At 38.2% G+C, this 14,808-nt stretch overlaps 1 protein-coding gene across 1 annotated transcript in view; it reads left to right on the top strand.

Annotated features, from left to right (window-relative positions):
• The first annotated feature begins 152 nt into the window (after positions 1-152).
• Positions 153-14,808, top strand: part of AKAP10 (A-kinase anchoring protein 10) — a 78,868-nt gene continuing 64,212 nt past the window's right edge. The window contains exons 1-2 of the mRNA XM_055305757.1: positions 153-387; positions 10,069-10,116. Of these exons, the coding sequence (XP_055161732.1) occupies positions 300-387; positions 10,069-10,116 (136 nt within the window). The 5' untranslated portion in view covers positions 153-299. The remainder of the gene's footprint in view (positions 388-10,068; positions 10,117-14,808) is intronic.

Raw genomic sequence — 14,808 nt, 5'->3', positions numbered from 1 at the left:
AGGGAAAGGGCACAGGCCGCCGGCTCGCAGGGTCACGTGGGCGGGCCGGGCGCGTGCCCCCGCACCCACGAGAGGAGGCGGGGCTGGGGGGCGGGGCCGGCGGGGCTGGCGGCGCGGCCTCCCGTGAAGCCTCGCGCGGGGAAGGACCGGAACTCCGGGCGGGCGGCTTGTTGATAATATGGCGGCAGGCGCTGCCTGGGCTTCCCGAGGAGGCGGTGGGGCCCACACCCGGAAGAAGGGTCTCCTTTCAGGCTAGTGCGGCGGCCGCTGCGGACCCGGAAGTCCGGGCCGGTTGCTGAATGAGGGGAGCCGGGCCCTCCCCGCGACAGTCCCCCCGCGCCCTCCGCCCCGACCCGGGCCCCGCCATGTCCTTCTTCCGGCGGAAAGGTAGCAGAGGGGGCTCCGGCGGGGAGCCAGGCCGGGCCTCAGGGGCGGCGGTGGGGCCGGTGGGCCTGCACGGGCTTTCTCCCCGGGGGGCGGCGAGGCCCTCGGCCTCCGCGCAGACGCCCCGTGCGTGCCTTGCTTTGCTCCCGGACTCTGCAGGGAGGGAGAAGGCGGCCTCCTCGCGCGAGGTCAGAGGGGAATTGTCTCGCTGGTCTGGTCCGAAACTGTTTGCCGGAGCCCGTACAAGTTAATGCCTGTTTGCGTAAAAACAGCTCTCGCGTTTGTGTGCTTGTGTGTCTCAACTGTAGATCAAAAAGAAGGAAATTCCTTTAGTACCGTGTTACGGAAGTCTCTGACTTTTTCAGAATATTGAGGGTTTTTATGTCTAAAAGCAACATGTGAAAAAGCTGTTTTCTTCGACTAGTGCCATTTTCTGGTTTCCCCTTCTTTGGGGGTGGGGTGGTGGAGAGGAGGATCCTGCAGTTCCTAAAATAACATTACTTATTGCTAAAAGTTCCCTAGTGAAGAAGACTCTTTTGATGACTTAGCAAGTCTACTAACTATTGGAACAGCTCACTTTGTAAACTACTTACATTTCTGATTTTCAATTGTGATAGCTGCCCAGTTTTTGAGTAGAGGCAGCTTAATTTTGATCCTGGATAAGGAGGTGGTTGTGTTTCATTAAAAATATGTATCCAAAATGAACGAGCGTAGGTCTTTTTGGATGATAGTGGTTCTTTCAATTCTTGTTATTGGAGAAAAAAATGTACCAAACAAACACACACAAAAAAAATGCAGCCCACTAAATAAATCAGGGACTTAGGTTCACATGACTCCTCTGCTACTGACGGTCGCTTGGAACAGAAAAGTGTTAACCCACTTTTTCCTTCTTTCTCAGCTGAGAATTAGATGATTCCTAAAGGCCCCATTCAGATATGAATTCAAGAATTCATTTAAGTACATAGTGAGTTTTAGTAATTGATGTCATGGGGTGAGTGAATAAAACTGTGATGAATGAATGAAAGCACTGCTGAGTGAAGGAAACCTGTAGAATGGTACATGGAAGCTTTGTTGATAAGGTACCTGGGTATAGTTAATTTAATAGCTCTTAATTTGTTTGACAGTGTTGTAATAGGTTGTTTTGGTCTTTTTTTTTTTTTAAGGAGGAAAGAAGCATTCTGTGTATAATGAGGCAAATTGCATGTTGCATAATAGACTGTTGTCTCTGTTCAACAAATACTTTTGAATGCCTGGTGTTTGGCAGGCACTGTGTTAGGCCCTCGTTGTTAAGCACTGAACAAGGCAATGTCCCTTTACCTATGGAGCTTATTGTCTGCTGGGACAGGCGGACAGAAAATCTTTCTTTCTGTACCTGTGTGTATTTACAGATTGATAACCTGTTACGACAGAGATAACCTGAGAGAAGCATATTTTGATTTGATGTTAGAGAAAGACCTCAGCAAGTGACCTTGAAACTTAAAGCTGAGGGATCAGTAGAAGGTAATAGAGGTTAGGGAAGAGTATTCTAGGAATAGGGAGTAGCATGTTCAAAGGTTGTAAGTCAAGAAAGAATTTGATGCCCTTCAAGAAAGAAAGGAAGGCCAATGTGCTTTGGGCTTGGAGAGGTAGACAATATTTGAAGCTTTGTAGGCCATAGTTAGGTTTTATTCCAAATACAGAGACACTATAATTTTTTTGTTTGTTTGTTTAAGAGAGCATGAGTGAGGAGGGAGATGGAGAGAATCTTAAGCATGCTGCACACTCAGTGTGGAGATGCTGCGGGGCTCTATCTCTTGACCCCGAGATCATGACCTGAACTGAAATCAAGAGTCAGACGCTTAACCTACTGAGCCACCCAGGCACCCCTTAAAATTTTTTAAAGAGGAATGATTTGGTCTTGTGTTATAAAAAGATCATTGTAGAAGCTTTTTGCAGACTGAATGTGGCAAGAGTAGAAGCTGGAGATGCTTCTGTTTAGGGATTCCATCCAGTCTTTAAATACCATTTTTAAATACCACCTATACGCTGATGACTTCTGAATTTACATCTCCAGCTTGAATTCTCTCCCCTGAATTAGGAATGGTATATCTAACTGTTGGTCCATTTCATACCTCTACCTAATAGATATAGTCATATCTATTAATAGAAATAATAGATATAGTAAGCGAAAGATCCATCTGTTAGCCTAAAATTTAACTCCAGGTTTTTTTAGTATGTTCTTGAACCTCTCGTTTTCTCCTACCCTATATCTACATCAGCAAATCTGCTAAGTCTACACCAGAATGTAATCAAATTCGTTTTTTTCTCACTATCCCTGACCGTTAACTCCCTAGTCTAGATGATCATCTCTGTTTAGATTGGGCGGTTAAGGAAGTCCTCTAAGAGGATGTCATTCAAATCTCAGCTTAAATGTTAAGAGGAAACTTGTTTTATGAAAGTAGAGTAAGTAGGGCTCAGTTGGTTGAGAATCGGACTCTTGATTTCAGTCAGGTCATGATTTCAGGGTCGTGAGATTGAGCCCTGTGTTGGGCTCTGTGCTGAGCGTGGAGCTTGCTTGGGATTTTCTCTCCCTCTTTGTACCCCTTCCCTCTTACACTTGCTTGCTCACTCACTCCAATAAATAAAATCTTATTAAAAAAAAGAAAGAAAATGGAGAAAGCAGAATTAATTTGCTCTAGGCTTCAGTTGGTTTCCCTTCTTCCATCCTTGACCCCTATGGTATATTTTCAAAATGCATTATGCCACATTTCTGTTCAAATTTCTCCAGTAGCTTCCATGTATAGGAAGCTTCTATTCCTATACATGGCCCTCCTTAATCTAGGTCCCATTTCCTCTCTGTGTTCATTTCCTGCTCTCTTTTTCCATCACTGTTCCATTTATATATTGGTCTCTTTGTTGTCAAGTACATTCCCACCTCAGGGCCTTTGCACTCACTTTTTCTCTCTCCTTGGAAAACTCTTCCCATAGGCCTCCACTATTTCATTCTCTCATCTCCTTCAGGTTTTTGATCATTTGACATCTTTGGTAAGGCTTTCTCTGTCCATCCTACTTTTAACATTCCAGTCCCCAGCCCCTGCACTACTATCTTGCCCTACTTTCTCTACAAGATTTATCGCCATCTACTTTACTATGTATTTTATTAAGATGCAAGTTGATTTTGTTTGCAGCTGTATCCCCAAGTCTGGGTCAGTGCCTTGGTATAGTTAGGAATTTAATGAATATTTACTGAATAAGTGAATAAAAAAAAATATCCACTAGTAAAAAGTGCTGTGCAGAGAATTTAAACCTATGTGAGAGTAGATCCAGGGTGACAGTTTGTGTTCAGATAATAAAGGAAGGCTCATCTGAGAAGATGCCATTTGAATGAGGGGAGAGAGCCAGTCTCACAAAAGATCAAAGGAACTGCTTTTAGCCAGAGAGAACCGGAAGTACAAATACCTTGAGGCAGGAATAGCTGGGTGTGTTTAAGGGACCCGAAGAAGGCTGGAACTTACTGGGAATGGATATGTTTTGGATATAGAGATGGCATAACTTGAGTAAGTGATTGGAGTGAAGAAAAACTGGGAAAACTTTGGGCTTAGAACTTGAGGTAGGAAGAATCAGGAATTGTCTTTTGACAGTTGTGAGTTTATGATAACAGACATCTATGTGGATATGTCAAAGAGGCAGTTGGATTCTGTAGTTCTGAAAAGAGGTCAGAACGTGAGATCTGGTTCTGGGTTTAGAAATATTTTGCATAAATGATTAACGACATGGGACTAGATGAGATCACCTAGAGAATACATATAATGTGTGAATTAATTGAAAGGCTAAGTTACTATAACAAAGATACACTGAAGTGTAATGGCTCAAACAAGATAGACTTTTAAATTATTCTCTTGAGTGTAACCATCCAAGTTCATTAGAGGTCTTTGCTTCACAGTCATTCAGTGATCATTTTCCTCCCATCTTGTTACACTTCTTTCCCTTAGGGTCTTATCTGTTTTATCAAAGCTGGATCATAGCCCTTTCTGTCTATCCTCAGTCTTCTGACCCATGGTAAGGAGGAAAGAGAATCTTTGGCCAGGATGTGGCACATAATAATTTCTATTCACATTCTGTTGGTGGGAAGTTAATCACATGGTCATAGATAACTGCGAAAGCTCCTGGGAAATGTAAATAGCCAGCTAGTAACTAGCTACTAGGCTACAGCTGTCTTGCTAGGAAGAGGAGAATGAGTTTGGTGGCCAGGTAGCATTTCCTGCCATACTATAGACCAGAAGGGAGCTTACGTGAGAGCTCTGGCATTAAACCAGCTTTTAGAAGTTAAATTGAGGGCACCTGAGTGGTTCCGATAGTTGAGCATCTGCCTTCTGCTCAGGTCATGATCTCCAGGTACTGGGATTGAGCGTCTTGGGCTCCTGGCTCAGTGGGGTGGGTGAGGTTTGCTTCTGCCTCTCCCCCTGCTGTGCTCTCTTGGTTTCTCTCAGATGAATAATAACATCTTTTAATGTTTTTAAAAGTTTAAATCGAGGAGCATGAGCCATTGGCAAAGAAGAATAAAAAATAAGATGCCAATTATATAGGAGTGCAATTACGTGGGAGCTAAGAGAAGATAACATTTCAAAAAGAAGGGAGTATTGTAGTGAATGTGTCACTTGCAAGATCAAGATAGAAATGACTACTCAGTTTGATAATGTGGAAGTAATTGAGTAGTATCAGTGGAATGGGTTGAAGGGAGAATGTAAAGTGTGGAAAGTAGCAAGAGTAAAACTAAAAACACCTTTTTCAAGAAACTGAAGTGCAAAGGAACTAAAAGGGGCTATTTGTATTTGGTTAAGGGTTTTTTTTTTTTTTTAAAGATAAAAGATACTAGAATGTGTTTGTATGCTGATAGTAATGATGGTAGAGAAGGATAAAATGATACAGGAGAGAGGGGTGTTACTCCTGGGAGTAAAGTTCTTGAGAAGTCCTGAGGATGGGATTAAAGGCTGACTGTACCAAGATTTGGTTAGGGTCCACTGCTGTTGGGAATGGCAATTGGTAGGACCAGTTGTATAAAGTTTAAAAACCTTCAATCAGTGCTATATGTTGTTTATAGATACACAAATATATTAAAGAGTAAAAATGTGGGTGGATATAATAAATATTCAATTTATGAAATTATTTCCCTAGGAAGGAGGGAACAAGATCAGAGACCGCAATTACACATGCATGTTTTATTTCTTTTGAAAATTTTTCAGAAGCAAATATAGCATAATGTTAAAATTTGATAAACCTGAGTGTTACTTAAATTAAAATTTAGTATTCTATTTTAGAAGTTTCATAATAAAAAGAAATATAGAAACAAGAAAAAGCATAGTCAGCAGTACAAAATAAGGTGGCTGAAATAAACCTAAATAGATCAATAGTCATGATAAATGTAAATAGACTAAATTCTAGCAAAAGACTAAAGAGCTAAAAGATAAAAAGTCGGGCTGAATAATAAGACAAAATCCAGCCATAAACTACTGAGAACACAAACGTTAAGACACAGAGAAATTGAACATAACTGGATGGAAAGATATAGCAGACAAATGTCAACCAGAAGAAAGCTGTGTGGCAGATGACGTACTTTAAAGCATGAGACATCAGAGCTAAAAATGTACACTACATTTTGATAAAATGAACAGGGTAGTAGGAATATAAAACTCTGAACTGCTTTGCACCTAATATCAGTCTCAAAATACATAAAGCAAAATACACAGAATAACCAAGGGAAATCAACAAACTCTTAATTAAAGTGAAAGTTTTCAGAATGATCTTTAGACATCAAGAACAGTAATCACAATAAACAGAAATGGGCTGCCCCAGACAGTAAAAAGACTAGATTCCTCCTGTATACTGTTCAGATATAAAAAGGATCATGAGAAGGTTAAAAGCAAAAGGATGGGAAAATATAGCAGGGATGTAGGACAAAAAGAAAGCTAAGATAGTCTTCACAATAGCACATACACCAAACAAAAAGGAGACATTTAAGTTTTGAGAGGGAATGGGAACAAAGGAATCATTCATTAGCCCCAGATAACATGATTGCATATATAAAAAACTGAAGAAAGTCTATATACATACTATTAGAAATCATAAAAGAACTCGGGGGGGGTTTAAAAATGTGTGTTTATATCTAAGTATTTAAAATTCAGTTGTACCGCTGTATGCCAGTAAAAATAAAAGATTAAAAACTTTATGGAGTTTACAAAACCTGATTTGACATGAAAGGAGACCCAAATAAATGGAGAGGTAAACTATGTTCATGGATAGAAAGACTCAGTATTGGAAAGATGTGAACTGTCTCCCAAATTAATCATTAAGTCAATGCTACTTTAAAAATTCCCATGCAGGTTTTAGGATCAGGACAAAATTGACCTTATAATTAATAGGGTGGATAGTTTCAAAAGAGAATGAAGTAGAGGGCTCGACCCTGCCAAAGGCTGATTATATGATTAGGTAATTAAGACAGTAGAACTAAATACTCAAAAACAGACCCATGTATGTATGGAAAGTTGGTATATAAAGTGTTCCTGTTCAGTTGGGAAGGGTTGGACTAATCAGTAAATGATGCTTGTTGTCCCTCTGGCAAAAAAAGAATTAGGATTTTCTACCTTCGATCATATGCATCAGGGGTCAGCAAACTTTATATAAAAGACTAGATAGTGTCCTTGTAGCCCTGGATAGTATGTTAACAAATGGACATGGCTGTGCTAAACTAAACCTTATTTGTGAAAAAAACAAAAAACAAGACAAAACAAAACAAAAAAAAAATAAAAAACAACAAACTAGAAATGGGCTTGATTTGACTCATAGGCTGTAGTTTCCTGGAATCTGATAAAGAGAAATAAATTTCAGGTAGGTAAGAGCCCAGAATTTTAAAAAGCAAAACTTGAAATCATATGGAAGAAAGTACAGAGGAAAAAAAATCTTATCTAGGGCTAAACAATAAAACATAGGAAAATACAATCCACATAGGTAAATTTGGCTACATTAAAGCACATTAAAATTTAAAGCTTCCAAACAATAAAATACACATAAGATATTTAGAACACAAAGAATTAGTATCCAGAATATGTGTGGAATTTCTATAAATAAGGGACAAAGGAATAGGCGCCCATAAAAGAGGAAACCTAAATATCTGGTAAATATGAAAGGATATCTCCCTCAAAGGAAATCAAGGAAATGAATTAAAAACACCATCAATACCATTTGAAAAGTATTCATTAAATAGCCACTTTCATTAAAAATGCCCATCGTTGGTTCCCTAACAGTTCCATTTATAAAGTGTTTTATCCTAGAGAAAGTCTCACATATGTACATAGGAAGATATGTACTAGAATGTTGATCACATCATTGTTTGTGATAGTGAAAACTAGGAAATAAAACCTAACAGGTTCATTAACAGGAAAATGAATAAATAAAGGTGTATTTTAGGAATTAAGCAGCTAAAATGAATGCACTAGACTACAGGAATGTATTAGAACTGTATCAATATAGATAAATTATGGGATGAATACAAATTTCAGAATTGTAGAATACCATTCATGTAATTTTTAAAGGTGTGCGGAATAATCTCATGTTTTACACTCATGTAGTAATGGTTTGAAAACCTACGTGGCACTAAACACATCCAATTTAGGGCAGTATTTATGCGAAGGGAAGAGGAGCAATGGGACAGGACCATTTACTATATAATATTAAGAGAGAAAAGAGAAGTAAGGCAAAACACTAGTATTTAGTGAAGTTGGATTGTGTACTTTTCTGTTTGAAATATTAACTAGATCTGATTGATGAGAATGTATTGAGGGTGACAAAAGTAGAACTGTAGAGGTATGTTTTAGTGATTGAACCAGTTGGTTTTAGAAGCGGTTGGGTGTGGGAGGTAAGGGAGAGACATGTTAAGAATGAGATTTTTCGCCTGAGAAACTGGGGTGGGGGCGTCATTCATGAGAGAAAATGAAAAGTGAGGTATACCAGGTTTGGGAAGAGATGGTACGTTCTATTTTGGACCAGTGTAATTATAGACAAATGGGTAGATGGTTAAATGAATTTAAGGTCAAAAAGTATTTAGACTAGGAATAGAAATTTAGGATTCACAGCTTATCCTCAGTGTTCAGAATGGGTAAGTTCAGCCAGGAAATCCATATGTGTACATAGTGAAAAGAAAAGGTGCTCAAACCCTTTCTCTGAGAAACTCTCAGTGGGTAAAGGAGAAGTTGGTCAGGGGATAAACTGAGGAGGAACAGCCAGAAAACCAGGGAGGGTGGAGTGCCTTGGAAGTCAAGACAAGTTCGTGTTTCACGTGGGAGATGTAGTCAGTTAGCAGATGCTGTAGTGAGGGCTACAGCCCAATCACTTCTACCACATTTCCTTATTTTCTTCCCAACAGCAGTGATCAATACTTGAAATGATCTTGTTTTGTTTTTGTCCATTTATGTCTCCACAGTCTTGTATGTAGACTTCTTGAAGGCAGGACTGCTCTTTTCTGAGCCAGGAGAGTGTCTAGCACATACGAGACACTCAAATATTTATTGATGGATTAATTTATCAGATACTCTTGGAGCTAGTTATTTCCTGCTACTGCTTTTCAGTGTTGAAAGTTAAAGAACATGAAGTAGGGAGATGGTCACATTTTGGGATTTCTTATTTTGATAGCTTCTCATGGTAGGGTTAAAAAAAAATTAATGTTGAAAAAAATACAAGAAAAGTGAGAAAGGTTAAAAATAATCTTTTGTCAGATCCTGTAAGTTCACGCTTTGCTTAAGCTGCCGTGTACCTTCCTTTCTTGGATATTATATTATTAGCATGTTTACAGTAGAATTTCTACTGTTTTGTATAATGGAGAAGAGACTATAACTTTTTTTTAAGATTTATTTATTTATTTATTTATTTATTTATTTATTTATTTATTTATGAGTGATAGACATAGAGAGAGGCACAGACACAGGAGGAGGGAGAAGCAGGCTCCACGCCGGGAGCCTGACGCGGGACTCGATCCCGGGACTCCAGGATTGCGCCCTGGCCAAAGGCAGGCGCTAAACTGCTGAGCCACCCAGGGATCCCTGAGACTATAACTTTTTAAAAGAAATTGTTAAGCCTTGAGTATTAAATATTTAGAGTATAAGTTTAGAATGTTTGTATTTGATGCTATGAGAGGAATACACAAGAAGTAAGATAGGATACATAACCAAAGAACTCTTTCTTCAGGATGCATCTAGTAGTGGGCATATATTAATAATATTAGTTAACATCCTAAATTAACCGTGTGTCTGTTACTCTTCTAAGCCCTTTACAACTATTTATTTTTTTACTCAGAACCCTGTAAGGTAGGTGTTATCACTCTCCTCTAACTTTATAAATCAAAGAAATTGAGACCTAGAGAAGTAAAGTACTTGTCCATGATCACATGGCTGTATAATAAGTGGCAAGCGAGAATTTGAACCAGTGTCAGAATACATTGTTCAGTGCTCTTGACTGAACCACGTTCAAAGGTCACTTCCTTATAGAAACTTCACCCGACAACTGTCTTGCCCTGTCCCCCTTCAAGGCAATTATCCCATTGTTGTACAACTTTGAATACTCCTCTGTTAGAATAAAGCTTGTCTAATTTTTACATCATATAGAGGGGCTCTTTTTGACTGTAGAAGGTGGTCATGATGCTCTTTTATCTTCCAGTGAAAGGCAAAGAACAAGAGAAGACCTCAGATGTCAAGTCAATTAAAGGTGAGTTCAGTAGCATTACATTGTATTAAAAAACGATGTGCTTTGCATTTATAGACTATTTAATCCTGTTATCTTCCCTCATCTCTTGCCATTAGTCATCTCTGCCTTCTTTTATAATTATTTATGATCGTGACTGACTTCCTCGTTCAACCTATATATTCTTCAGCATCTTGCATATGATAGGCTTTTACTAAGTACTTGTTGGCTGTCCTAGTGATACAGTAAACCAGTATCCTCCTATATTAATCACGTTTGATTGTTCCCTAAAATTGATGAGTTGACTTTATTTCATTTTATTATTTTTTTAAATTTAAAATCAATTAATTAACATAGAGTATATTATTAGTTTCAGAGGTAGAGTTTAGTGATTCATGAGTTGTTTATAACACCAGTGCTCATTACTCATTAGATCAGGTGCCTGCCTCCAGGCCCATCACTCGGTTACCCCATCCCGCCACCTAACTCCCCTCCAGCAACCTTCAGTTTGTTTCCTATAGTTGAGAGTCTCTTATGGTTTATACTTGACTTTATTTTAAAAAACAAAAAATGAGGGACTCTGAGGTGGGTTGAACCTCCAACTCTTGGTTTTGGCACAGGTCGTGATCTCAGGATTGTGAGATAGAGCTCTGAGTCAGGCTCTGTGCGGAGTCTGCCTCACACATTCTCCCTCCCCCCAGCATGCGTGCTCTCTCACGCTCTCTCTCTCTCTCTCTCAAATAAATAAATAAATATTTAAAAACAAAAAGTGAAAAGAACTCTGAACTGAGCTGACAGTTCTGGAGTGAAAGAACTGCCACATTACAAGGCTTGATTTTCTTTTGTTTATCCAGAAGTATAGATGATTACAGTTTTTACTTCTCTGTTACTTTGGGTGAGTGATCTTAATTTAAAATTTACTTAGAATACTTTATTATAATCAATATATTGTCTTTATTTATAACTTCAAGCATGCTTTTTAGGTAGTAATCTCTATTGTAGTTTTGACTGATTTCATTATGTCAGTTACAAAGATTGGAATGGAAAATTATAATGGGAATTACTTATATAGCCATTACATGTAAATTTCATGTAAATAAATTTTATTTACATGACATCTGTAGATTGCTACTTAGATTTTTCTTTCAAATGTTTGTAGGTTGTGTGGCTAGCATTGAGTATTAGCCATATATGCTCAGTTTGCTAGAGAGAGACTAATTATAACTTAAGAGTTTTGTAACATTAGGGAAGAGCTAGGGTGCCTTACAGTCTTATTTTCTGCTTACTTCTGATAATATGAAACCATTTGGATTCCGTGTTGGTTCATACTGCCCTCCTTAGGCAAAATTTGATTGGCTTTGATAAAGACTTTAAGCCCTTAGCAAGCAGCATGTATAAAGACTAGATCTGAATGTAGAAGGAAAGAATTTGATGTCTCAGGCACTTTAGATTGCTCAGGTCTTCTACTCTAAACTCTGCTAGTAACCGTGTGACCTTGAAAAGTCATGTAACCTTCAGATTCTTCATTTGTGGAGTGAGAGGATTGGCCTGCCTAACTCCTAAGTCTGTACCATGTTCCTACTCTGTGACAGTACATAATCTGTGCTTTACCTTAGGGCTATACAGAAGCAGTATAGGAAACAAGCCCTCAAGAAGTTTTCAGTCTGATTAGGATTTAGATGTAGAATAGCAGCAAATACACTAACATACTAATAACCATTTCTTGAACATCTGTTCTGCCACATTACAAGGCATTTTTAGGCATTAAGCAAAAACTGCAGCTAGACAAAAAAAAAAAAAAAAAAGAATTGGATCCTGTATGCATTGAACTTACACATTGGTAAAGGGAAGAACATTAGTCAAGGGATTCCATAGATGGCATGGGCTAGACCTGTAGTGATTGAAAATAAAGAGATCTGGATTGATCAGTTTAGAGCTAAAACAGATAGAACTTTGTTATTAATTAAAGATGAGGTGTAAGAGATAGGGAGGTTAACACCTACTTTTCTGGCTACCATAACAGTGTGAATGGTGGAGAACCAAGTTGGGAAATTATATGTTCAATTTCGGCATGTTGGGTAGGAGGTACTTAGAGACATTTACATATTTTATCCACACAGTAATTCTAGAGTCCGAGTTTCCAACCAAAGGTAAAGGAATGATTTTCTAGAGTCTGGCAGACCAGAGTTGAAATCCTGCCTGTGAAACAACTCTTTACTATCTCATTGACTTTTAGCAAAGTAATTAACTTTTGTCTGTATCTACATCTCCAAAATGAGGAAAACACTGGTCTTGTGAAACTGTTATGAGAGATAACGAAACAGTGTACCCCCAAAAATGTACATCAAGCAACCAGTATAATAATGCCTGGTGTGGGAGATACTGCATTGGTATCTCTTGTTTTCTAGTTATAGCAGAAGCAGCCCTCAATATGCTGACTTAGTTAAATGAAGTATTGGGAGGAGTTCAGAGGAAGTTGAGATCAGCAGATATTTTCTGAAGTATAGGGAAGATTTTGTAGAAATGAGACTTAATCTTTATAAAAGTTGAACAGTAAGAAGGATTTGAATAAAATAAACAGTTCTTTCTCTTTTTCTCCTAACAGCTCAACTTCTTATTTCTTTGAGTATACACTGGGCAAAGAGACCTGTAGATGGAGTAAAGGGATATTTTTACAGAAGATTGATATCCAGTTATGAGGGCCTTAAAGACCAGAACAGAGTCGAGACAGAGAAAATAGGGACCCTGTAGGCTTTTGAACAGGATGTTGATGCTTTACATAGGGTATTTATGAAAGGTGAGTCTGGAAGAGTTCTATAGGATGGAGACCCTAGAAATTTTTTTGTTATAATACAGAAAGGCCTGTAGTAAGGGTGTGGTGTTGATAATAACCAGGTAAGTTGATTTTTAAATACCTTTAAGGAAAAATCAACAGATCATGGCAGGTTAACATGTAAAGTGGAAAAGAATGTGTCCAAGATTTTGAGCTTTGGAGACCAGCAGATTGAACAGAGACAGGGAAGGAGCATTAGTTTGGAAGAAGATGGTGTAAGTTTGGTATTGGAATAAATTGGTCTTGATATGCTAAAATCAAAGTGAGAATAGCTAGCAGTAAGTAATTAAAGATACAGGACCAAAGCCCAGATCAAAGGAACAGGTCTCAGATACAAGTTGGAGGTTCTCCACTGGGGTGCCTTGAGGTTTATTTACCCTAGGAGCTGTTTCCAGAGAGGTCCAGGTCCAGGGTGTGAAAGAGACTTTCCCTTTGAATCAGCTAGAGTTACTAATAACTTTTTAAAAAATCTCCTTTATCTGTTTAGATTTTAGGTACCCATTTTATCTAGACTCTTACCTACCTTACAGATGTATCAGCGTCTCACTTAAGTTTATTTGGGGAAAAAAAGGAGCATTCACAGGTTTAAAAAATACGTTGAAAAAAGATGGCTCTAAATAACTAAGGGTTTTAGAATAAATGTTTGTAGCAGAAAGAATAAAAGAACAGAGAACCTCAGGAAGAGGAGTCATGGAAGGAGACCATCTCTGACATAGTGGGCATTGAAAAACTGTTCTAGGGCAGCCCGGGTGGCTTAGCGGTCTAGCGCTGCCTTCAGCCCAGGGCCTGATCCTGGAGACCCAGGGATCGAGTCCCACGTCAGGCCTCCTGCATGGAGCTTGCTTCTCCCTCTGCCTATGTCTCTGCCTCTCTCTCTCTTTCTGTGTGTGTCTCTCATGAATAAATAAATAAAGTCTTAAAAAAAAAAAAAGAAAGAAAAACTGTTCTAAGGGCTTAAGAGGGAGGCACAGATAGAAAACGAAATTAAGGAGCAAGTAGTACCATGGAGACCAAAGGAAGATAGACTATCTGGAAGCAACATCTAAAATAAGTTAATCCTTCTAACAGAGAAGTTAAAAAAAGAGGAGAAATAAAGCCTTGCACAAATAAATTAATAGCATTTTGTATCATACTTACCTAATTAGGAAATAATTAGAAAGTTTTATCTTTCTTATAGAATGTTATTTGTAGCTTGTTGTCTATACAAAACTAGCTATTATTATTTACAGACTTGCTAAAATGATTTTCCTTTCTTCAGTTTATCATGAAAATAAGTAAACAAAACTTTCTAAAATAAAAAAAGAAATCTCTAGAAGACAACTCTGTTAGATAATTCTCCCACCTCTCGTTGAATGGTAAATAGAGATACCTGGCAAACAGACGTGGATATTCATATTCTTACCTGCTTAAATTTATAAAAACATCTTGAGTAATAATTTGAACTATGTATTCTTCATAAGAAATATGACTTGTTATTACTCAGATTCTGTGTCTGGGAACCATTTGCTGAGATTGAGAGCCCTGATCTGTTGGCAGTGTAATAATAAATGGTGCTAGTAGCTACAATTTAAATTATCTGAGTTATTTATCTTGAGGGTGACCTATATCATTTTTATCCTTCTTGCTACAGCAATGTACTAGACCAAAACTTCTTAAAAACCTTTAGGAAGAATCATTAATATTTGTGTGGAATAAATAAGATAGGTAGAGTGTTGATCCAGCTGTAGCAACAAGGTCCAGGACTATTTTGACAGTATTGTAATATTGAGTTGCTTATATCCTAAAAAATGGGTAACCTCTTTATTCTGATGTCCATAGAATATTTCTTCAGACTACTAAAAAAAATTTGATTTGTGAGTTTTTTAAGTGGGCTTTATCTTTAA

This window comes from Nyctereutes procyonoides, unplaced genomic scaffold, assembly GCF_905146905.1.
Source record: "Nyctereutes procyonoides isolate TBG_1078 unplaced genomic scaffold, NYPRO_anot_genome, whole genome shotgun sequence".
In the NCBI taxonomy this organism is placed as follows: Eukaryota; Metazoa; Chordata; class Mammalia; order Carnivora; family Canidae; genus Nyctereutes; species Nyctereutes procyonoides.
Note: the sequence above shows the minus strand (reverse complement) of the source record. Positions and strands in the feature narration are given on the sequence as shown.